Source organism: Triticum dicoccoides, chromosome 2B (assembly GCF_002162155.2).
Source record: "Triticum dicoccoides isolate Atlit2015 ecotype Zavitan chromosome 2B, WEW_v2.0, whole genome shotgun sequence".
Lineage (NCBI taxonomy): Eukaryota > Viridiplantae > Streptophyta > Magnoliopsida > Poales > Poaceae > Triticum > Triticum dicoccoides.
This window is the reverse complement of record NC_041383.1, coordinates 77614151-77637163: the sequence shown is the minus strand read 5'-3', so window position 1 is coordinate 77637163 and position 23013 is coordinate 77614151. Positions and strand designations below refer to the sequence as shown.

General features: G+C 41.2%; 3 protein-coding genes and 1 pseudogene across 4 annotated transcripts in view; all 4 read right to left on the bottom strand.

The window, feature by feature from the left end:
• Positions 1 to 2193, bottom strand: part of LOC119362236 (isoflavone reductase homolog) — an 8556-nt gene extending 6363 nt beyond the window's left edge. The window contains exon 1 of the mRNA XM_037627435.1: positions 1738 to 2193. Coding sequence (XP_037483332.1) covers positions 1738 to 2067 — 330 coding nt within the window. The 5' untranslated portion in view covers positions 2068 to 2193. The remainder of the gene's footprint in view (positions 1 to 1737) is intronic.
• A 575-nt stretch (positions 2194 to 2768) lies between these two features.
• Positions 2769 to 8877, bottom strand: LOC119362237 (isoflavone reductase homolog). 2 transcript variants are annotated; one of them, XM_037627437.1, is made up of 4 exons: positions 8446 to 8877; positions 5127 to 5367; positions 4803 to 5006; positions 2769 to 3201 (listed from the first exon to the last, which is right to left on the bottom strand). In XM_037627437.1, the coding sequence occupies exons 1-4, from the start codon at positions 8773 to 8775 to the stop codon at positions 3104 to 3106; spliced, it is 873 nt and encodes a 290-aa protein (XP_037483334.1). In that variant the 5' UTR covers positions 8776 to 8877; the 3' UTR covers positions 2769 to 3103. The 2 variants fall into 2 exon arrangements, with proteins under 2 accessions (XP_037483334.1, XP_037483333.1); XM_037627436.1 differs by lacking the exon at positions 2769 to 3201 and adding an exon at positions 3321 to 3858 and having other exon boundaries at positions 8446 to 8874.
• A 4100-nt stretch (positions 8878 to 12977) lies between these two features.
• LOC119362238 (isoflavone reductase homolog) lies at positions 12978 to 19876 on the bottom strand. The gene is made up of 4 exons (XM_037627438.1): positions 19408 to 19876; positions 14342 to 14582; positions 14018 to 14221; positions 12978 to 13115 (listed from the first exon to the last, which is right to left on the bottom strand). Exons 1-4 carry the CDS (start codon positions 19741 to 19743, stop codon positions 13051 to 13053), a joined length of 846 nt encoding a protein of 281 aa, XP_037483335.1. The 5' UTR covers positions 19744 to 19876; the 3' UTR covers positions 12978 to 13050.
• Positions 19877 to 21344: 1468 nt separating this feature from the next.
• The window catches only part of LOC119360510, a 19211-nt pseudogene continuing 17542 nt past the window's right edge, over positions 21345 to 23013 (bottom strand).

The window sequence follows — 23013 nt, the reverse complement described above, 5'->3', positions numbered from 1 at the left end:
GGGGAGGAAAGATAACCAGTGAAAACAAACAACAGAAAAGTGAAGATTTCATGTGGTGGTGAAGCTATTCAATGCTGCTAACTAAAGTACTTGTGCATATCCCTGCAAAGAAAATACATGTGCATATTTTGTTGTCGACTATTTTTTGGAAAAAGAGACATCCTAACTAACATGAGCTGTTAATCATATGAGTTGAACAATTTCTGCAAAAGGTAACACGTCCAAACTTGGAGTACAACTCCCTCCGTCCCATATTAGTTGTCGTTAAAATGGATGTATCTAGATGTGTTTTAGTGCTTCATGCATCCGTTTGAGCTAAAAATAATATGGAACGATGGGAGTATTATCTACTTCATTCTTTCCAAAATATAAGGCACACTACTTTTTTGAACAGTTAGACATCTTTATATTGGACCAAGTTTATGGGGATTTTTTTTCGGTATCTAGAATGCCAAATGAATACACTATGGAATACATTCCGTGGTGGATCTAATGGACTACTTTGGCAATGTTGGTATGGAACTTTTTTCTCTGAAACTTGGTTAAATATAGAAAGTTGAACTTGAAAAAATACACCTTAGAACGAGAGATTCCTAGGTTGACTGAGAGGCTATTGTTCAACACTATTACAGTACGGCTTTCCCCTCTCTGTTGGCCACTGCTTCATATCCTCCACGCCTTCAAGTTTTGATGTGTTTCCACATGGTATAGTCTTGAACAGAGTTTAAATAATACCCCTCCGCTGGGATACATAAGACATATTTTGGCTGGTAATAAAAGATCTTGACAAATAACTATATTTGTATGCGGTTTATGAGATACAAAATCATGGTACTAAGTATAATTAATGCTATATATGAAATGGCATAGCAGAAGGGAACCTAATTCTTATATCTCTTTTTGTTTTAGAAATGAAGGTCCAATAATGCACCAGCGAAAAAGGGAACAGTGAGATCTAGCGCTGCTGTTGCTGTGTGCAACTTCCGTGTCTCACGTCAATTCAACAGTTATGACCAATAACAGAGAAGATGATATTTTACCAGAAAGTAGCCAAGCAAAGGCTTTCATTTTACTGGAGGTTGGTGCTCGTTATTTGGTCAAGACAGATCAAAACATACTTTGTGCATTTTCTTTCTATGTATGTACGAAAAAACTGGAGAGTATTGGAGCAGATGCATAGCAGACGGAATCCTCCAAAAAAGCACACAAAAAACCCAGCTTTAGCGAGTATCAAACATAGATTCTTATGCATGTAATAAAAAAGGAATTTTGAAATTGCTACTTATAATTTTCTACAGGTCGATCAAATGCACATGGTGAGAGTTTGTGTTGCACAAAAAGCTGCGAGAAACTTGCCGTGTATATAGAAATGTAATTTTCCAGTTGAACCGAATTGTTTTGTTAGAAAGAGACAACGGTTGAAGGTCGTCATCAACTAACTAAAAGTAATAAACTTCATACTTTCCTCCCAAAAAATGGTGCATACAAACTTTTTTTTGCGAGAAAAAGTTCACACTAACTTATACTCCCTTCGTTCTCAAATATAAGTCATTTTTAGAGATTTCAGTATGGACTACATACGGATGTATATAGACATATTCTAGAGTGTAGATTCACTCATTTTGCTCCGTATATAGTTCATATTGAAATCTATAAAAAGACTTATATTTAGGAACGGAGAGAATATTTGCATATATATATATTCACATATTAATTCGGCTGAGCGAGTTAGCCTACCTTGACATTTCCGGCTTCCTTGATGGCCTCCACGAGCTTGAGCTGCAGGTGGAGGTTGTGGCTACGGAAGTGAACACCGGACATGGCCGACATCACCACGTCCACCTGCTTCACGGCGGCGACGAGGCCCCGGTGGTCGTCGAGCGACGCCTCCAGGAGCCGCGCTCCCTGCGCCTTGAACGACAGCAGCATCTGGAGCTTGTCGATGTCGAGGCCGATCTCCGGCCTCATCAGCACATAGGTCTCGTGGCCCTGAGCTAAGCTCGCCTTCACGATCCTCCTGCCGATGTAGCCAGTGCCTCCAACGACAAGCACCCTGCTCTTCTCCATGCCTCTAGATGCAAATCGCTGCTTGCCGACTGCCTGGTGTGGTGTGTCGACCTGGTTGGGACCTTCACAAGATATGGAGATCGGTCAGTGAAATCGCTGTCAACCTGGTGGTAGGTTGGTTACGTTACGTGTACGGCCCTAGCTGATATTGCGCATCACTCTATCAGTGACCCGGCCGGCAGCTCTATCATGGTGGTTGATTTTGAGGCCGCATTGATGAGCTGTCGTGTATTTGATGTACTCCTACCTACTTTTATTATGAGCACGTGTGATTTATGGCTTGCAAACTTGTGAGCTCAGCTGATACAGTTCACGCATGTTACAAAGTTCCATCCGCGATTGTACTGGACTTAAACTTACCGTTGAAAATCTCAAAAGGTAACATAAGGCATCTCCAACGGCGTGCCCTAAATCGCACACACTAAACGTCTGCAGACACAGATACGGGAGCCGGCCACAGAATGGACCAAACGTATCACTGGCGGAGGTATGTGTATGGCTGGGGGGGGGCTGTGGCCCCCCCAAGTCTGGGATCTTCTTTGAAGAATTTTTTTTGTGATGGCATAGATTGGGAAAAATAGGGAGTTTTGCCTCTTCATAAACCCATATTTTGCCATTGGCCCCCCCAATGATCCTGTGCTAGCTCCGCCACTGAAATGTATGCCCATATTTCAAATGAACTTCATGCAAACCAGAGGAACTTGAAGCAAGTTTGATATATCACATTCAAACAGGACGATATTTGACAAGTTCAACTAAAATTTTCAAAAAACCAAACGGAACTACATGAGATACCAGATGGTGACTTCGTACACGTGGCCTCCCTGGTCAGCGGCTCCTCCGGAGTCGTCTGCTCCGTCATACGCGTGGCCTCCATGGCCAGCACTCCTCCATCGTCGCCGCGGTCTTTCCACCAGCGATATTAGGGCGCATAGGGACCACAACAACCCTGATTGACCGCCGCCGAGCTCTCGTGGTGTAGTCGATCGGCTTCCTCCGCCACCTGGCACAGGGCCCATCGGCCGCGGATGCCGACCTAGGCCTTGCCCTTGGGGAGAATATCTAGTGCTCCCACCCCTAGGGTGCTCCCGGTGCTCCAAACTCGGTAGCTCATTTTTAAATGTTCAAACAATTCTGAAAAAAAATCCAGCACATAGACACAACACGAATGTATGTTGTCACAAAATTTGAAATCAAAAATTCGAAGCATAGCTTGAGAAACATAATGAGGCACCCACGCACATTATACGACGTGTATCTTGAAAGCTAATTTTCATCGGCGTACAATCCAAATAATTTAGAAGTCTATTACATCAAATCCAAAACCAATAAGAAATATTTTATAAGTTCAAAGTTACAAGAAATATAATCCCAATTATTTCAAACTGATGGAGTCTTCATTTTAGTTTACATTGAACTCTTTTCTTATTCTAGACATCTCCATGGAACCTATAGACGGTACATAACACATAATTTGACTTGATTATAACTTGAATAACTATGCCCTAGTTGAGTAACTTATTAGTAAATCTTTCTCCAAACATAGATGTTGTTTATTCTTTAGCATGTGTTGTTGTTGTTGTTGAGCTTGCATGAATATAGTTCAGGTTCATAATGTTTTTTGTTACAAATAGCGTTTCATGTACTCATCCATCCTGGTGTACTGAACATCTGGGTAGAGTAGAGAAGCTTCTTCTTCCTCATTGTCTTTGATGTCAAAGTTTGTCAAGCAACCCTCATAGAAAATGTGGTAGAAATGCCCTACCCCAACTTGATTAGTAAGGTCCGTACCTGCATGAGTAGACCAATAGGTATGATAATTGGGGCAAAACTAGGTTTTACATGTTTTTTATTTATGGAAATGATGGTTTCAAATAATAAGTTATCTAGCTGGTCTTAAATGATGTATAATGTGAAAGATTGTATAATTACTAATTACACACAACACACTAAAATTAACAAAATCGCTTGTGGAGGGAAGCATATTTCTCACATATATTTAATTTGCACCTGATTATAATCAAAATGATCACCTACGTGACTTCGTTGATCATTTAGTTCATGCAGACTGTTTTCATTTTTGGAGAACTTTGATTGCTATGTTCGGTACGAGTTAAAAAAAATCATTTCATGACCAATTTAAATTTGAACTATTATTGTAATGGAACAATGTTTCATCTAGCCAATATAAATAGTTTCCTTATAATATATAATTGTTTCAGAAAAGATATAATAATAATGGAATATGATAGTATTGCTCATTGTAGTTGACGAAATCATGCACTTAATTCTAAATTTGTACGCACACACGCACGCACAACGTATGCCTTCTTTATTAATTGTGTGGGGCTGAGGGGTGGGGGACAAGGCTTGACTTCACTTCATGTTCAAACAGAAAAATTAACCTGTTATCTTAATGAGGAGGCAAATAGCTCAAAAATGTTAGGCGGCAAGAGATAATTCCTACAGAAAAAGAAGCAAAATTTCTCACTCACTCCCTCACATTTTCAAAAGAAGTTTACCATTATTCTGTAGTACACGTCCTAACATATCCCTCCACCAGGATAAACCATTCTATGCAACTATTTGAAAATTTATTTTCACACAGTTAATTCCATGTCCTAGAAAGAAGATGTCGATATTTTCCTGGGAAATTCTATGTGGCCCTTTCACCATACTACTAAAGCTGAGTTTACAATACTTCATGCCCAACCAATATATGTTTGTTTTCTTACCTATCATTGACGCCAAGAATTCATCACTCTGAATGGGAATTTTCTGAAGAACCTTTCCTGAGAGGTTTTCCCATTTAGCAATCAGCTCATTTTGACTAAGGATGTTTTCTGTCGGTCTTAGGTATATTGTCTTGTTCAAGGCCCGTGGATCATCAATCGACTTGATTGTGTATGTTGCAACATCTTTTTCGTCCAGGAATATCCCTACATAGTTTGTATGACCATATATTCAGAAGTAGAAATCTCAAGAGAGCCAGATACGCCTAGGAGTCATACAGCTAGGATAAAATAATGCTACATCTAGTAATGTTTACATTGGTTCACCTTTGATGTTGCCATCCCCATATACATAAACTTTCTCTCTGGGTGGAAGTAGGGTACGCATTTGACCAAGGTTAGCACCAAAGTAAGCTGCAAAGCAGTTAGCAGAAATATAGGTGTGGGGAATGTTTGCTTCTTCTATCGCCCTTCTTACCTCCATCTTCTCATCAAATGTGATCCTTCCTGGTTCAAGGGCATGCCCCATCCTTGCTGGGTCCATGCCGAATTCAGATGGTAGGAAACGCTGCATGAAAATTATATTTTTAGTATGACTGCATGCGAGCTCATAGTTAATGATGATTTGATCAATTTAAGAAAAACATAAGAAGAATCATAATGTACCATTTTCTTAATTTAAAGGGAAAAACTAAGTGCCCCCCCCCCCTAGTCTTACACAACAACGAGGTCCTATTGGAGAAATTCCTAGGGGAGAGCACATGCATGTAAGAATTTTTCCACCTCATCATCACATTAATGGGTAAAGTTGGTTTTTAAAATGATTTATCTCACAGACCGTTGATCGAATTAGCGAGTCATTTTCACGAGTTATTCTCGGCAGGGGCTTCAAAACAAGATCTTGTGTTAGCATTTTTTTTCGTCGCCGCCGGTTACCAAATGTATAGTACATGGTTTGCCGAATTATTCATATTGAGTTAGGAAATTATTTCATAGGGTCACTTATTTTTTATCTCTCTGTCCACTTACCAGATTATAGTACGGAGATAATGATATTGACTAATCTAGAAACCAAGTTATGATATACCTGATAACTGAATGGCTATAATATGGTAAGTAAGTGGAATTAACATGATAGTTACTGAATTATTATATCAAAACATATCAACACAGGATCTAGTTTAAATATCTTTTCACGATGAAGTCAACGGTGAAAGCGGGTCATCAATCAGGTTATTGGTTTGAGAGACAAAAGTCTAACAAAAATTAAAACCAAGATAATATCTGCTAATGTCATGCTTCCATGTGTTACTTTTTTGCTTGCATGCATACACGTGTGAGAGAGGGGTGTGAAGCACTGCAACCTAAGATTATGTGCGACAGGTTCCGTCATAGTATTTTCCTAAGTTAATTTTTTTTGTTAATTCATAATAGATATATTTTTTGCGGTTGAATTCATAATTGTTTATAGTAAGATTTATTGTTGTTACACGGAGCAGGTTGTCTTAAGGTGTAATGGCTTGTTGCTTGGGCACCATTCCAAAGAAATGGAGTCCTAAGAAGCCACGGCACAACAGAGTAAATAGTTAGGGCGTGTTTGGTTTATTGGTTACCCTCATCATCAGTTCCCTAGTCAGTCCCACTGAGGACAAGCTAGCCAAATCCAAAAACCTGAAGGCTAATAGTTTGATTGCTTGCATAAGGGTTGGTGGGTTAAATAACCTTTATGATTGTTTTAGGGATGTGTTTTGCATGAGCTGTGAGATAGGGGGAGAGATGCAACTTGGACAACAAGAAATGATTTAAATTCCCTACTTCATGTTGTGTGTAGGCCTGCCTTGAATAACGGTCATCCTAATATGGCCTTTTTGGGCTTTTTCTGCATACGACGGACACCTAGCTACGGCCTTATGCAGGCAACCAAACATCACAAAAAGTAAACAATTTCATTTGGATATCAGATACCAACCACCATGCAGGTAACCAAAAGTGGCCTTAATTAGAGACCATATTGAAGGATCTTCTCAAAGTTGCTTGCTAAATTACTTGTTTATATTTGGTCATTGACTTTCTTTTTTGAAATTTTTAGGAGACATTCAATAATCAGACTGGATAAATTGTTTTCTAAACAAATATCCTGAGTATCCCAGCACAGAGTACTATTACCTATACTAAGTAAGAAGCCATTGTTCAACAATAATGCTTTCCTCGTATCCCAAGACCTTCTCGGAGTTTTTTTTTCTGTTTTCCAAAATTTGATGTGTTTCTACTTGCCGTAGTCTCGAATAGAGTTTAATTAGTGCTTCCTCTGTTGGGATACATACGGCATATTTTGGTTGGTTAATACAAAATCTTGAAAAATAACTACTATATTTTGTACATGGTTTATGAGATATTTATAACAGATCCAGTGACAAATTTTTTGTAATACATAAAGTATATATTTTTGGTGTAATATTTAACCAAATTCTGGCGTTATAGTTTTATTATAAGAATGCTAGCTTCTAGAAAAAGTCGATGTCTTCTAAGTGGTGGTTTTTGTGCGTGTAAGGAAAGTCTTCTAACTATGCTAGCTCCAATAATGCATCAGACAAAAAAGGGAGACAGTGAGATCTAGTGCCACTGTTGATGCATGTGCAACGTCCGACCCACATCAACTCAGCAGCTACACAAACATGCCTGATCAATTATGAAGGTGATGATATTTATCAGTAAGTATCCAAGCAAGCGCTCTGATTTTACAGAAGGTTGGTGTTTGTCATTTTTGCCAAGACCAACACTTATTAATTCAGATTATCTCTCTCCGTCTGCTCAGAGCTCCTCAGTGGCCTGGATACTGAACTTATTCTTTTAGCTTTTGTAGAGATTGAACTTATTTTATTTTGTAAAAAAATGTTGATCATTTATTTTTTTGTGGATGAGCTCTCAGCTCAATGGTCAGGGGGCAGTGCTGCCTCCCAGCTGCCGTGGGTTCGAACCTCGGTTCTTACATGGGTCTCACATCTACTTTTTTATTAAAAATCTTCTAGACGTGAATGTATTGCTGGGAGCACCAAAAGTCTGGAAGACATACAAATCTGCCACCCACGGCAATACGGTGGTGTCATTTGTAAACTACTGTAGATCATTTACACATGAATGTATTTGCTATTCTCTAAAAAACGTACTTGCTGTTCTAGATCGATTGAGAAAAAACTGCTACTTTCAAGTTTGATCAAATTCAAATTGTGATTTGTGAGACTTATTCAGGGGCGGACGATCTAGAGGTTCGCCAAGCCACCCCCTCCAAAATTGCAAAATAGATTTCTGACTACCAACTGAGCAATAAATACCTAGCAAGTTAATATACGAAAACCAAATTATACTATATATAGTATATTTTTTCACAAATTACGAAAACCAAATTATACCCAAGGCTAAGATTCTAGATCCGCCATTGGACTTAGTGTTGCACAAAAAGTTACGAGCAACTTTAGTTGTAGAAGTGAAATATCCAGTTGCACCGATTTTTTGTTGGATAGAGACAAACGATTGAGTGTTCAAGAAAAAAAGATAGAGACGAACGCTTCAGATCGCCACTAAGTATTAGTTGCATATATAAGTAGTATATAGTGATATAGTAATCACCCAGAGTGAATTAGACTACCTTGACGTTTCCAGCTTCTTTGATAGCCTCCACCAGCTTGAGCTGCAGCAGGAGCCTGTGGCCACGGAAATGAACCCCGGGCATGGCCGAGACCACCACGTCCACCTGCTTCACGGCGGCGACGAGTCCCCGGTGGTCGTCCAGCGACGCCTCCATGAGCCGCACTCCCTGCGCCTTGAACGACAGCAGCAGCTGGAGCTTCTCGACGTCGAGCCCGATCTCGGGCCTCATCAGGACGTAGGTCTCGTGGCCCTGAGCTAGGCTTGCCTTCACGATCCTCCTGCCGATGTAGCCGGTGCCACCAACAACAAGAACCCTGCTCTTCTCCATATGCCTCACAAAGAAGAACTGTAGAAGTAGACCCAAATCGCTGCTGGCCGGCTGCTTTTGGACGCCTGGTGTGGTGTACTGGTGTGTCGACCTGGTTGGGGCCTTCAGATATGGAGATCGGTCAGTGAAATCGTTGTCAATCTTGTTGGTTGGTGGTGAGATTACGTGTACGGTCCTAGCTGATACAGTATTGCATATCACTCAATCAGTGACCCGGTCGGCAGCTCAATCATGGTGGTTGATTTTGCGGCCGCATTGATGCGCTGTCGTTTATCTGGTGCACCTACTTTTTTTATGAGCACATGTGATTTATGGCTTGCAAACTTGTGAGCTCAGCTGATACAGTTGTTACAAAGCAATTGTAGTGGACTTGAATCAACTGTTGGAAATCTCAAAAGGTAACATGAGTTACCGCTGGAATTTAGTCTATTTTGGGACAGCCCAATAACTATTTCAAAAATTCCTAAATAAATCCTAGAAGCCCACTTAGCCCATTTGTTTAAGGCAAGGGATATTACTAAAGTTTAGTCCTAGTTGAATGGGAGTTGGACCTCCTTATAAGGGAGGTTCTTTCCCCACTTGTATGAGCATGAGAACAAGAGGAACATCCACGCGCGCTCCTCCTCCGCCGCCCGCCTCGCCACGCTTCGGCACGACACGCCGCGCCGCGCCGCGCGGCGGGTTGCGGGAATGAGCCGAGCCGATGTCTAATTTTAGGACACCGACCCCAAGTCCAGTGCAACCTGCTATACTGTCTGCTCTAGATATGTTAGACTCTATTTCATATATACTATTTACCTTCTCTTTGTCAAATCGCATGGCTTATTTTATCACTGCTATACTAGCCATGCTTTATCTAGTATTTCTGTTAATAAAATCATTCGGTAAATTGCTCATATTTCCAACAATCCAAAAACCTTATTATAGGCAATTTACCCCGAGTGGTTTTGCTGCTTCCATTAGACCTCCTATGTTTGAGCGTATCCACTATAAGAGGTGACGCGTGAGAGCAGTCTTATGGTTCCAGACCATGAGCTGTTATGACGCCACTCTTGGCAAACCTGAAGGAGAGCAAGATGCCCAACATGCACAAACTTTTCAGAAAATGGATACCTTGTTTAAGGCTGCTCTGTTGAGTGTTCTTGGTGAGAACATAGTTGATGCTTATGTGTCAATTGATAATGGAAAAGATATGTGGGATGAACTCGAGGCCAAGTTTGGGGTCTCGGATGCTGGCACTGAGCTGTACATCATGGAGCAATTCTATGACTACAGGATGACTGAAGAGCGCTCTGTGGTTGAGCAAGCTCATGAGATACAGTCATTTGCTAGAGAACTTGAGCACTTCAATTGTATCCTACCGGACAAGTTTATTGCCGGAGGTATCATCACTAAGCTTCCTCCCACGTGGAGGAACTTTGCTACCTCACTGAAGCATAAGAGGCAAGAGCTTTCCGTTCCGGGTCTCATTGATACTCTTGATGTGGAAGAAAAGGCGAGAGCAAAGGACAATCATGCTCGAGGTATTGAGGGAGGTTCTAGTGCCAATCTGGTACAGAAGAAGAACTTCCAGCCCCACAAGTTCAAGAACAAGGGGAAGTTTGATGGTAAAGCAAAGTTTGATGGCAAGAAGAAGGCTGTGCAGCACACGAACTTCAAGAAGAAGAATGACAAGAAGAAAGGTGTTTGTCATGTGTGTGGAGATCCTGATCATTGGGCTCCTAGTTGCCCTAATCGCTATGACAAGCGTCGTCCTGGGAAAGGCGACAAGACCGCTAATGTTGTCATTGGAGACATGACATGAAGGATGTTGGGTATGGTATATTTCCCACTATTCTTTCAGTATGTCATTCTCCTGATTGGTTGATTGACACGGGTGCTAATGTGCATGTATGCGGTGATATTTCGATGTTTTCGTCTTATCAGACCGCAGGGACTTCCACCGTGCTGATGGGCAACGGTTCAAGTGCTTCTGTTCGTGGTGTTGGCACGGTTGATCTGAAGTTTACTTCGGAGAAGATCATGTGGCTAAAGAACATGCATTATGTCCCCTCCGTCAATAAAAATCTTGTTAGCGGATCTCTTTTGTGTAGAGATGGCTACAAGCTTGTCTTTGAGTCGAATAAATTTGTAATATCCAAGTACGGAACCTTTGTTGGTAAAGGCTATGAGTCAGGAGGCCTGTTTCGTTATCTTTATCAGACATTTGCAATAAAGTTGTTAATCATGTTTGCAACAATAGTGAATCAAATGTGTGGCATTCACGTCTCTGTCATGTTAACTTTGGTTGCATGTCGCGACTAGCGAAGTTAAACTTAATCCCTAGTTTCACCAGTGTCAAGCTATCTAAGTGTCAAGTGTGTGTGCAAGTTAAGCAACCTCGTAAGTCTCATGTGACTGCGGAAACGAGAAATCTTGCACCACTAGAGCTCATACATTCAGATCTATGTGAAATGAATGGTGTTTTGACAAAAGGTGGAAAGAAGTATTTTATGACGTTGATTGATGACTCCACTAGATACTGCCATGTGTATCTTCTGAAATCTAAGGATGAGGCTTTGAACTACTTCAAGATCTATAAAGCTGAAGCAGAAAACCAACTTGATCGAAAGATCAAGAGGCTTAGGTCCGATCGTGGCGGAGAGTATTTCTCAAATGAATTTGATTCCTTTTGTGCGGAACATGGTATAATCCATGAGAGGACGCCTCCCTATTCACCTCAGTTAAATGGGGTGGTCGAAAAAAAGAACCATACTCTAACTGATTTGGTTAACGCCATGTTAGAAACTTCGAGTCTCTCCAAGGCATGGTGGGGGGAGGCGATATTGACGGCATGTCATGTCCTAAACCGAGTTCCCACAAAGAACAAAGTGATAACTCCATTCGAGGAACGGGAGAAGAAAAGGTTAAAACTCTCTTATCTACGAACCTAGGGTTGTTTGGCGAAAGTCAATGTGCCAATTCCAAAGAAGCAGAAGCTGGGACCAAAAACTGTAGATTGTGTTTTCCTGGGGTATGCTTTCCATAGCATTGGTTATAGATTCTTGGTTGTAAAATCTGAGGTACCTGACATGCATGTCGGTACGATCATGGAGTCAAATGATGTGACTTTCTTTGAAGATATCTTTCCCATGAAAGATATGGCTACCTCATCTAATCAGGAGATGCCTAGTTCATCGAATCAGGAACCAGTTACAATTACTGAACCTGCCATTCCGATGGAACACTTTAAAAAACATGTGGAGGAGAACAATGAAGTTCCTACTAGGAGCAAGAGACAGAGGATTGCAAAGTCTTTTGGTGATGATTTTCTCGTGTATCTCATAGATGACATTCCCAGTTCTATTTTAGAGGCCTATGCATCTGAGGGTGCTGACTACTGGAAGGAAGCGGTCCATAGTGAGATGGATTCCATCTTGGCAAATGAAACTTGGGAGATAACTGATTGTTCTTATGGGTGCAAACCTATAGGATGCAAATGGGTATACAAGAAGAAACTTAGGCCTGATGGTACTATTGAAAAGTAGAAGGCTCGGCTCGTGGTTAAGGGTTATACCAAAAAGGAAGGTGAAGATTTCTTTGATACTTACTCACCTATGGCTCGACTGACCACTATTCGAGTTCTACTTTCACTAGCTGCCTCACATGGTCTTCTCATTCATCAAATGGATGTTAAGACTGCTTTCCTAAATGGAGAGTTGGATGAGGAAATTTAAATGGAACAACCAGATGGGTTTGTAATAGATGGTCAGGAAGGGAAAGTGTGCAAGTTGCTGAAGTCTTTGTATGGACTTAAGCAAGCACCCAAATAGTGGCATGAGAAGTTCGAAAGAACTTTAACAGCTGCAGGCTTTGTTGTGAACGAAGCTGACAAATGTGTGTACTATCGCCATGGTGGGGGTGATGGAGTTATGCTTTGCTTGAATGTTGATGACATACTGATTTTCGGAACAAATTTGAATGTTATTAAGGAGGTCAAGGATTTCCTATATCGCTGTTTTGAGATGAAGGATTTAGGAGTGGCTGATGTCATTCTGAACATCAAGTTGTTGAGAGACGATGATGGTGGGATTACATTGCTTCAATCTCACTGTGTGGAAAAGATCTTGAGTCGCTTTGGTTACAGTGACGGCAAGCCCTCTCCAACACCATATGATGCTAGTGTGTTGCTTCCAAAGAATCGAAGAATTGTTACAGACCAATTGAAATATTCTCAAATTATTGGCTCGCTTATGTACTTAGCCAGTGCTACAAGACTTGACATCTCTTTTGCTGTTAGCAACCCTCATAGAAAATGTGGTAGAAATGCCCTACCCCAACTTGATTAGTAAGGTCCGTACCTGCATGAGTAGACCAATAGGTAGGACAATTGGGGCGAAATTAGATTTTTGTAAGTTTTCTTTAAGGAAATGATCGATACAAATAATAATTTCTCTAACTAGTCTTAAATAATGTATAATGTGAAAGATTATATAATTACTAGTTACGAACAACACACTAAAATTAACAAAGTCGCTTGTGGAGGGAATCATATTTCTCGCATATATTTAATTTGCACTTGATTATAATCAAAATTATCATGTACATGACTTCGTTGATCAATTTAGTTCATGCAGACTGTTTTCATTTTTGCAGAATTTGATTGCTATTTTTGTACGAGTTGAGAAAATCATTTCATGACTAATTTAAATATGAACTGTTATTGTAATGGATCAATGTTTCATCTAGCCGGTCTAAATAGTTTCCTTATAATATACAATTGTTTCAGAAAAGACACACACACACACACACACACACACACACACACACACACACACACACATATATATATATATATATATAATTAGTTATACTTTAATGTTGTCTGTAGCAAGTAATGACTTCATGTGTCGAAGTAAAAACTATTAGAAATTGTGTGAACAACGTATGGCTTCTTTTTTGCGCAGGGCTGAGGGGTGGGGGACAAGGCATGACTTCACTTCATGTTCAAACAAAGAAAAATTAACCTGTTATCTTAATGAGGCGGTAATTACCTCAAAAATATTAGGCGGCAATAGACAATTCCTGGACTAAAAGAAGCAAAACTTCTCACATTTGAAAAATTATTTTCACACAGTTAATTCCATGTCCTAGAAAGAAGATGGCAATATTTTCCTGGGAAATCTATGTGGCCCTTTCACCATGCTACCAAAGCTGAGTTTATAATACTTCATGCCCAACCAATAAATGTTTTTTCCCTTACCTTTCATTGATGCCAAGAATTCATCACTTTGAATGGGAATTTTCTCAAGAACCTTTCCTGAGAGCTTTTCCCATTTAGCAATCAGCTCATTTTGACTAAGGATGTTTTCTGGCGGTCTTAGGTATATTGTCTTGTTCAAGGCCCGTGGATCATCAATGGACTTGATTGTGTACGTTGCAACATCATCTTCGTCCATGAATATCCCTACATAGTTTGTATGACCGCACATTCAGAAGTAGAAATCTCAAGAGAGTCAGATAAGCCCAGGAGTCATACAACTAGGATTAAATAATGCTACGTCTAGTAATGTTTACATTGATTTACCTTTGATGTTGCCATCCCCATATACGTGAACTTTCTCTTTGGGTGGAAGTAGGGTACGCATTTGACCAAGGTTAGGACCAAAGTAAGCAGCAAAGCAGTTAGCAGAAATATAGGTGTGGGGAATGTTTGCTTCTTCTATCGCCCTTCTTATCTCCATCTTCTCATTAAATGTGATCCTTCCTGGTTCAAGGGCATGCTCCATCCTTGCTGGGTCCATGCCGAATTCCGATGGTAGGAAACGCTGCATGAAAAAAAAATTATTATGACTGCACGCAAGCTCATAGTTAATGATAGTTTGATCAATTTATCAAAAACATAAAAAGAATCATAATATATCATATTCTTAATTTAAAGGGAAAATCTAAGTGCCCCCCACTTAGTCTTACACAACCACGGGGTCCTATTGGAGAAATTCCTAGGGGAGAGCACATGCATGTAAGAATTTTCCACCTCTCATCATCGCATTTGTTGGTAAAATTGGTTTTTAAAATGATTTATCTCACAAACCATTGTCGTATTACCGAGTCGTTTTCACCGAGTTATTCTCGGCAAGGGCTTCAAAACACGATCTCGTGTTACCATGTTTTTTTCGTCGCTGCCGGTTACCAAATTTATAGTACATGGTTTGCGGGATTATTCATATTGGGTTAGCATATTATTTCATAGGGTTACAATTTTTTCTCTGTCTACTTACCAGATTATAGTATGGAGATAATGATATTGACTAATCTAGAAACCAAGTTATGATAAACCTGATAATTAAATGGCTATAATATGGTAAGTAAGTGGAATTAACATGATAGTTACTGTTTTTTTATATCAAAACATATCAACACGGGATCTAGTTTTAAAAATCTTGTCACGATGAAGTCAACGGTGAAAGCGGGTCATCAATCAGATTATTGGTTTGGGAGATAAAAGTTTAACAAAAATAAAACCAAGATAATATCTGCTAATGTCATGCTTCCATGTATTACTTATTTGTTTGCATGCATGCATGCGTGAGAGACGGGTGTGAAGCACTGCAACCTAAGATTATGTGGGACACATTCCCACTAGTACTAATTTATTTTTTTCTTAATTCATAATAGATATATCTTGTGCGACTGAATTCATAATAGATTTTAGTAAGATTTGTTGTTGTAACACGGAGCAGGTTGTCTTAAGGTGTGATGGCTTGTTGCTTGGTCACCGTTGCAAAGAAATGGAGTCCTAAGAAGCCACTGTGCAGCAAAGTAAACAATTAGGCATGTTTGGTTTATTGGTTACCCTCATCACCAGTTCCCTAGTCAGCCCCACTGAGAACAAGGCTAGCCAGATGCAAAAACCTTAAGGGCTAATAGTTTGATTGCTTGCATAAGGGTTGGTGGGGTTCGTAGGTTAAATAACCTTTATGATTGTTTTAGGGATGTGTTTTGCATGAGCTGTGAGATAGAGGGAGAGATGCAACTTGGCCAACAAGAAATGATTTAAATTCCCTACTTCATGTTGCGTGTAGGCCTGCCCTGAATAACGGCCATCCTAATATGGCCTTTTGGGGCTTTTTTCTACATATGACGGACACCTAGCTACGGCCTTATGCAGGCAACCAAACATCACAAAAAATAAACAATTTCATTTAGATATGACATACCAACCACCATGCAGGTAACCAAAAGTGGCCTTAGAGATTGTACTGAAGGATTTTTTCAAAGCTGCAATTACTTGTTTATATTTGGTCATTGACTTTCTTTTTTGAAAATTTTAGGAGACATCCAATAATCAGATGGGATAAACTGTTTTCTAAACAAATGACCTGAGTATCCCAACACAGAGTACTATTACCTATATTAAGTAAGAAGCCATTGTTCAACAATAATGCTTTCCTCATATTCCAAGACCTCCTTGGAGTTTATTTTTATGTTTTCCAAAATTTGATGTGTTTCTACTTGCCGTAGTCTCGAACAGAGTTTAAATAGTGCTTCCTCTGTTGGGATACATACAACATATTTTGGTTGGTTAATACAAAATCTTGAAAAATAACTACTATATTTTGTACATGGTTTATGAGATATTTATTACTGATCCAGTGATAACATTTTTGTAATACATAAAGTATATATTTTTGGAGTAATATTTAACCAAATTCTGGTTTTATAGTTTTATTATAAGAATGCTAGCTTCTAGAAAAAGTCGATGTCTTCTAGGTGGTGTTTTTTGTGCGTCTAAGGAAAGTCTTCTAACTTTTTTTAGAACGAAGGCTCAAGCAAGAGCCCGGCTTTGAATTAACAAAGCCATCAACCGGCCAGGATTACAACTCCAAATTACAACACTCACCAACTAAATAAAGAAGACAAACAGCAAAGATACAAGGGCGCCAGGGAGCTGCTCACAATGCACATACAGCAAGCTAGGTAGAAGATTGGCGAAGAGCATATAGCTTGGAGATGCCATTAACCTCTTGCACGCCGAAAGCCAAGGCGAAAGCGATATCCTGATCAGGAGAGTGCACTGACGATGATGCAAGGCACGCCGTTGCCACAACAAACTGGGCTTGAAGAAGACACATCCGTCCAGATCCATCGTCAAAGAAGGCCCCTGCCTCCTCGCCTGGCTCGAAGGCGCCGCACCGTTGAACGATGGACATGCTCACCCTAGAGCCTGGAAGGATGGCATCGAAGAAGCCACTTGGGCGGAACCAGGCATTCCCGACATGCCGGCGACGACTCACCTAGAGCAGAGCAACACCATATGCCATAGTTCTGACATGAAAGAGGGCGAGCAGTCAGAATGCACTATTGGGCAGCAGCAAGGCCAAGATCAGATTGGGAGCAACGGCTCGGTCAACGAGCTGAAGTGCAGCCACCGTAGGAGGGGAACCCTATCCCCTCCCGTCCTGGAGATCCAAGGGCACCGGAGGAATACACTGCAGCCCGGCGCAGAGCACCACAACAACTTGACCCAGCACCCAGGGAGACACCGCCACCGCTGGATGCACGCTGCCGCCGCCGACACACTCCACCTACACCACAGCAAAGCCCACAACCCATCCTTGTTCCAAAACAGCGCCTTCATGAAGGTTACGGCGCCAAGGGCGTCGCCGCTGCCCAACAAAGTTGAGGATTTCTCCCGGGAGACAAAGGGGAAGGGGATGGGGGCAAGACCTGAACGACGCCTCCGGGAAGGTGCGTGGCGCCCGCAGGCGTCGCCGCCGGCATGGCGGCTGGCGTTTCCCCCGGTCTTGCATCCTTGACACCGCTCCCGCCCGAAGCAGAACCGGGGCCCCACGAAGAGGCAGGTCGGATCTGGGTGGGGGAGAGGCTCGCTGGAGAAGAAGGACAGTGGGGACGGCCAGATCTGACGCAGCCGGAGCTGACGCCGCCGTGCGCGCTGGCCCACATTCTTTGGGGATCTCGCCGTCCACACGGCCAAGAACAGCCAACCCGCGTCCGCGCCACCGGAAGCCGAAGCCGGCGACGCCACACCCACCGGGGCCGCCGCCCCAGATCCAGAGGCCCCCCGCGGGTGAGGCGAGGCGGCGAGGGCCCCACCGCCACCTTCATCAGCGGCGCGCCATGAGCACGGCCACAGCGACCTCGGGCGGTGGCGAGGGGAGGGCGAGCAGGGGAGGGAGGCGGCGGGGTTAGGGTTTCGCCCCTCGGGTCGCCCGAGCGGGGCGACACGAGGGAGGGGAGGGAGGTCCAAGTCTTCTAACTATGCTAGCTCCAATAATGCACCAGCCAAAAATAATAATGCACCAGCCAAAAAATAATGCACCAGCCAAAAAAGGGTGACAGTGAGATCTAGTGCCGCTATTGATGCATGTGCAACGTCCGACCCACATCAACTCAGCAGCTACACAAACATGCCTGATGATGATATTTACCAGTACGTATCCAATCAAGCGCTCTGATTTTACAGAAGGTCGGTGTTTGTTATTTTTGTCAAGACCAACACACAGTAATTCAGATTATCTCTCTCCGTCTGCTCAGAGCTCCTCAGTGGCGTGGATACTGAACTTATTCTTTTAGCTTTTGTGGGGATTGAACTTATTTTCTTTGTAAAAAATGTTGATCATTTATTTTTGTCGATGAGCTCTCAGCTCAGTGGTCAGGGGGCAGTACTGCCTCCGAGCGGGCGTGGGTTCAAACCTCGGTTCTTACACGGGTCTCACATCTACTTCTTTATTAAAAAAATCTTCTAGACGTGAATGTATTGCTGGGAGCATCAAAAGGTCTGGAAGACATCCAAATCTGCCACCCACGGCAATACGGTGGTGTCATCTGTAAAGTACTGTAGACCGTTTACACATGAATGTACTCCCTCCGTAAACTAATATAAGAGCATTTGAAATACTACTTTACTAATCTAAACACTTTTATATTAGTATACAGAGGGAGTATTTGCTATTCTCTAAAAAATGTACTTGCTGTTCTAGATCGATTGAGAAAAAACTGCTACTTCTATGTCTGATCAAATTCACATCGTGATATGTGAGACTTATAGTCAGGGACGGGCGATCTAGAGGTTTGCCATGCCGCCCCCTCCAAAATTGCAAAATAAAATTTGACTACCAAATGAGCAATAAATACCTAGCAAGTTAATATATTTTTTCACAAATTATGGAAACCAAATTATACTATATATAGTATAATTTTTCACAAATTACGAAAACCAAATTATACCCAAGGCTGAGATTCTAGATCCGCCATTGGACTTAGTGTTGCACAAAAAGTTACGAGCAACTTTAGTTGTAGAAGTGAAATGTCCAGTTGCACCGATTTTTTTGTTGGATAGAGACAAACGGTTGAGTGTTCAAGAAAAAAATAGAGACAAACGGTTCAGATCGCCACTAAGTATTACTACTAGTTGTATATAAGTACTCCCTCCGTTTCTAAATATTTGTCTTTCTAGAGATTTATACAAGTGACTACATACGAAGCAAAATGAGTGAATATACACTCTAAAATAGGTGTAGATATATCCGTATGTGGTAATCCATTTGAAATCTTTAAAAAGACAAATATTTAGGAGCAGTGGGAGTAGTATATACTGACATAGTAATCACCCAGACTGAATTAGACTACCTTGACGTTTCCAGCTTCTTTGATAGCCTCCACCAGCTTGAGCTGCAGCAGGAGCTTGTGGCCACGGAAGTGAACCCCCGACATGGCCGAGACAACCACGTCCACCTGCTTCACGGCGGCAACGAGGCCCCGGTGGTCGTCCACCGACGCCTCCACGAGCCGCGCTCCCTGCGCCTTGAACGACAGCAGCAGCTGGAGCTTCTCGACATCGAGGCCAGGGCCGATCTCCGGCCTCATCAGGACGTACGTCTCGTGGCCCTGAACTAGGCATGCCTTCACGATCCTCCTGCCGATGTAGCCGGTGCCTCCAACGACAAGAACCCTGCTCTTCTCCATGCCTGACAAAGAAGAAGCTAGAGGCAAATTGCTGCCCGGACTGTTATGCTGAAGTCTGGCGTGTCAACTTAGTTGGGACCTTCAGATATGGAGATCGGCCAGTGAAATCGTTGTCAATCTTGTTGGTTGGTGGTGACATTACGTGTACGGCCCTAGCTGATATTGCACATCACTCTATCAGTGACCCGGCAGCTCTATCATGGTGATTGATTTTGAGGTTGCATTGATGCGCTGTTGTTTATTTGGTGTACCTACTTTTACTTTATGAGCACATGTGATTTATGGCTTGCAAACTTGTAATTAAGCTCAGCTGATACAGTTCACGCATATTACAAAGTTCCATCGGCAATTGCAGTGTTGGAAATCTCAAAGGGTAACATAACTTACTAGTTAGCGAGTAGTATATACTAGAGGATGCCCTGCACGTTGTTACGGTAATTAGTTGCAATATATTTTTAATAAGATTTTTGATCGTGCGGAATATGCATACTTGTAAAATAACATGTGAGCCAAAATAAAAATACATACAATTTATTATGTTTGAGTATGCTTACTTGTAAAATATTTATTAAATATAAGTGGAATCATAGGATAAAAAATATTTTTCCATGCGTGGTTGCATGTTGAGGTGGGCCTCATCCCATACATAATTGTATAGTGATGTGGTGTACTTGCATCTTGAGATAAATAACTTAGTGAAGATGAGTCTTTTAGGTATATAGGATTACCAAGGCGAAGAAATTAAGCAGTCTACTTATAGTATTTCAAGTAGTAAAATTTTGCCTGAAGCTTAGTGCTTCCAGAGGCCATCATTTCAAGCATTTATAAGGGCACGGACATGTCGCTAATTTTGGGATGCCACACATGATACTTGGTGAGGTGAAAAAGAGAGAGCAAACAAAATAATGGTTCTCTTCTTTCTGCTAGGAGATGATCCCTTAGTAAGAACTATAATACATTTGTCTTCATTGTACGGGGTGCCTTCTCTAATTCACATGTTTTCTTGCTTAATTTCAATCACCCCGTGATTTTAGAAGCATGCAAATAGTATTTGCTAAAGATAGCATTAAGATGTACTCCCTCTGTTTTAAAAATAGATGACCCAACTTTATACTAACTGTGGCTGGTGACGATGGAAAGGACAAAAAAATAAAGAAAAAGAGATCAGCTGAATCCTGCCGGAATCTCGCCAGAATTTGGCGGTCGGACCACTAGAAAAAGCAGATATTGACCTTTAGCAAATTTCTATTTCGCAAGAACTAGTCTATATTCAGATATGACCAGTTTCTTATTACAACATGAAAGACGTAGATAACTTCATGTTGAATATCCTGATTTGCTTGTTTTCTTCATTTTGTAAAATGGATCATGTTTTGTAGCCTAGAAATTCGTATATGGCGTGCTTTGGAGTTCAAATTAAAGGGAGAACCAAGCTATGCTTGTATATTTACCTAATAATAATTAATGGGCTAGCTCTAGGAGATATTTATACATATACTATTAGGTAATTAGGATGTTCAAGAGCCAAGGACAATACATAAATTTTGTATGTTTATATTAAAGGGGCCCCAGGTTTTACTTTTCCCCGGGCCCCCGAATTGTCAGAACCGGCCCTGACCCCACCGCCTCCTTGGTAGCAGCTCCAGGAGGACCTCCGCTTCGTCGTGTCCAGACGAGCATGTTCCACATTGTGGTTGCGCTTGCAGAGGACGGCGCAACCACCGGGGATCTCTTCTTGGACGTTGGCGAATGGATCTCATATTCAAGAACCATTGTAGTTATAGAATATAAAGATTAATTATGAACATGCAAATAATATAATATTTTATTATTGCCTCTAGGGCATATTTCCAAAAAATAGCATATCAATGAAACTTCCTTCAAACATAGGTGGTGTGTAGCGTATGCCGGTGTCATTGAGCTAAGATAGTTATGCATAGCGCTCCATGTACTCTTCCATCCTAGTGTACTGAACCTCTGGGTAGAGTAGAGAACCCTCTTCTTCCCCATCGTCTCCAATGGCAAAGTTTGTCAAGCAACCCTCGTAGAAAATGTGGTGGTAATGCCCTACCCCCACCTGATTTGCAAGGTCCGTACCTGTATGCGGATAGAACATATAGGTGATGTGGCAATTGGAGTGAAAAAAGGTTTTTGCAAGTTTCTTAAAAATGGTCAAATAACTGTTTCTTTGCCTGGTCTTAAATAAATCTGGAATGTGAAAGGCTAAATACTTGCTGAATACATGCGACACAATTTCAAAAAACACTTTCAGGGGACGAAATCGTTTTCCTGCATTTATTCGATTTCGATTATAACTAATGATCATGTACATGAAAAATCACTTAATTTCATGGGCATGGTTTTTATTTTATTTTGAAGAATTTTGATCACTATGTTCTCTATGGATTCAAACATGGTTCATAACCAATCTAAATATCTAACTGAACACATTTTCATCTCACCAGTCTAACTAGTTTCCGTAACTCTAGTATTAAAGGAGAGCTTGCTGGTTTCGCTTCCATCGCTTCCCTCATATTGATTTTTTTGAACCACGCGATAAGCCTCATTATTATTTTTTCTTAACCGCCCCCCTATCTCCTCGTTCATAGGGAAATAAATCCCTTGCGAATTAATAAACAGAAATCAAATAAATCACCGCTAGGAAGAAATCTCGTAGTTATACGTAGACAATGTCAATCACATTGTAACTTTCCTTACCTTTGCCTATGGATTCCCTTCCCACAACATATCTCAATCTCAACCAAAGCAAAATTTCCCTATGTTGAACCACTAGAATAAAGTTGCCCCATTGCAACGCACGGTTATTTAGCTAGTACTATCTAATTGCTTCCAAAGAGAGATAATAAAAAAATGGTAATATTTACTTATTGTGCTGGAGAAAATCACACACTTAACTTTAAATTTGTACTTCCATATGAGAGTCGGGTACAATGGTAGGGAAGCTTACACATCTTCATGGACGATAATAGGGATATATGTATATTATATAATTAATTATTCTTTAACGTTATCTCTAGCTAGTAATAATTTATTGCGCCAATGTTTTTTATTACAAATCATGTGAACATACATAGAAATACTTATTAAGATGTTATATTAATTAGGTGACAAGAGATAATTCCATGACTAGAGGAAGGCCTGCTTCTCACGCTGCACTCTCACGAGTGCAGAACCGGGCAATAGCACCGGTTCGTAAGGCCCTTTAGTGCCGGTTCCATAACCAGCACTAAAGTGTGGGCACTAAACCCC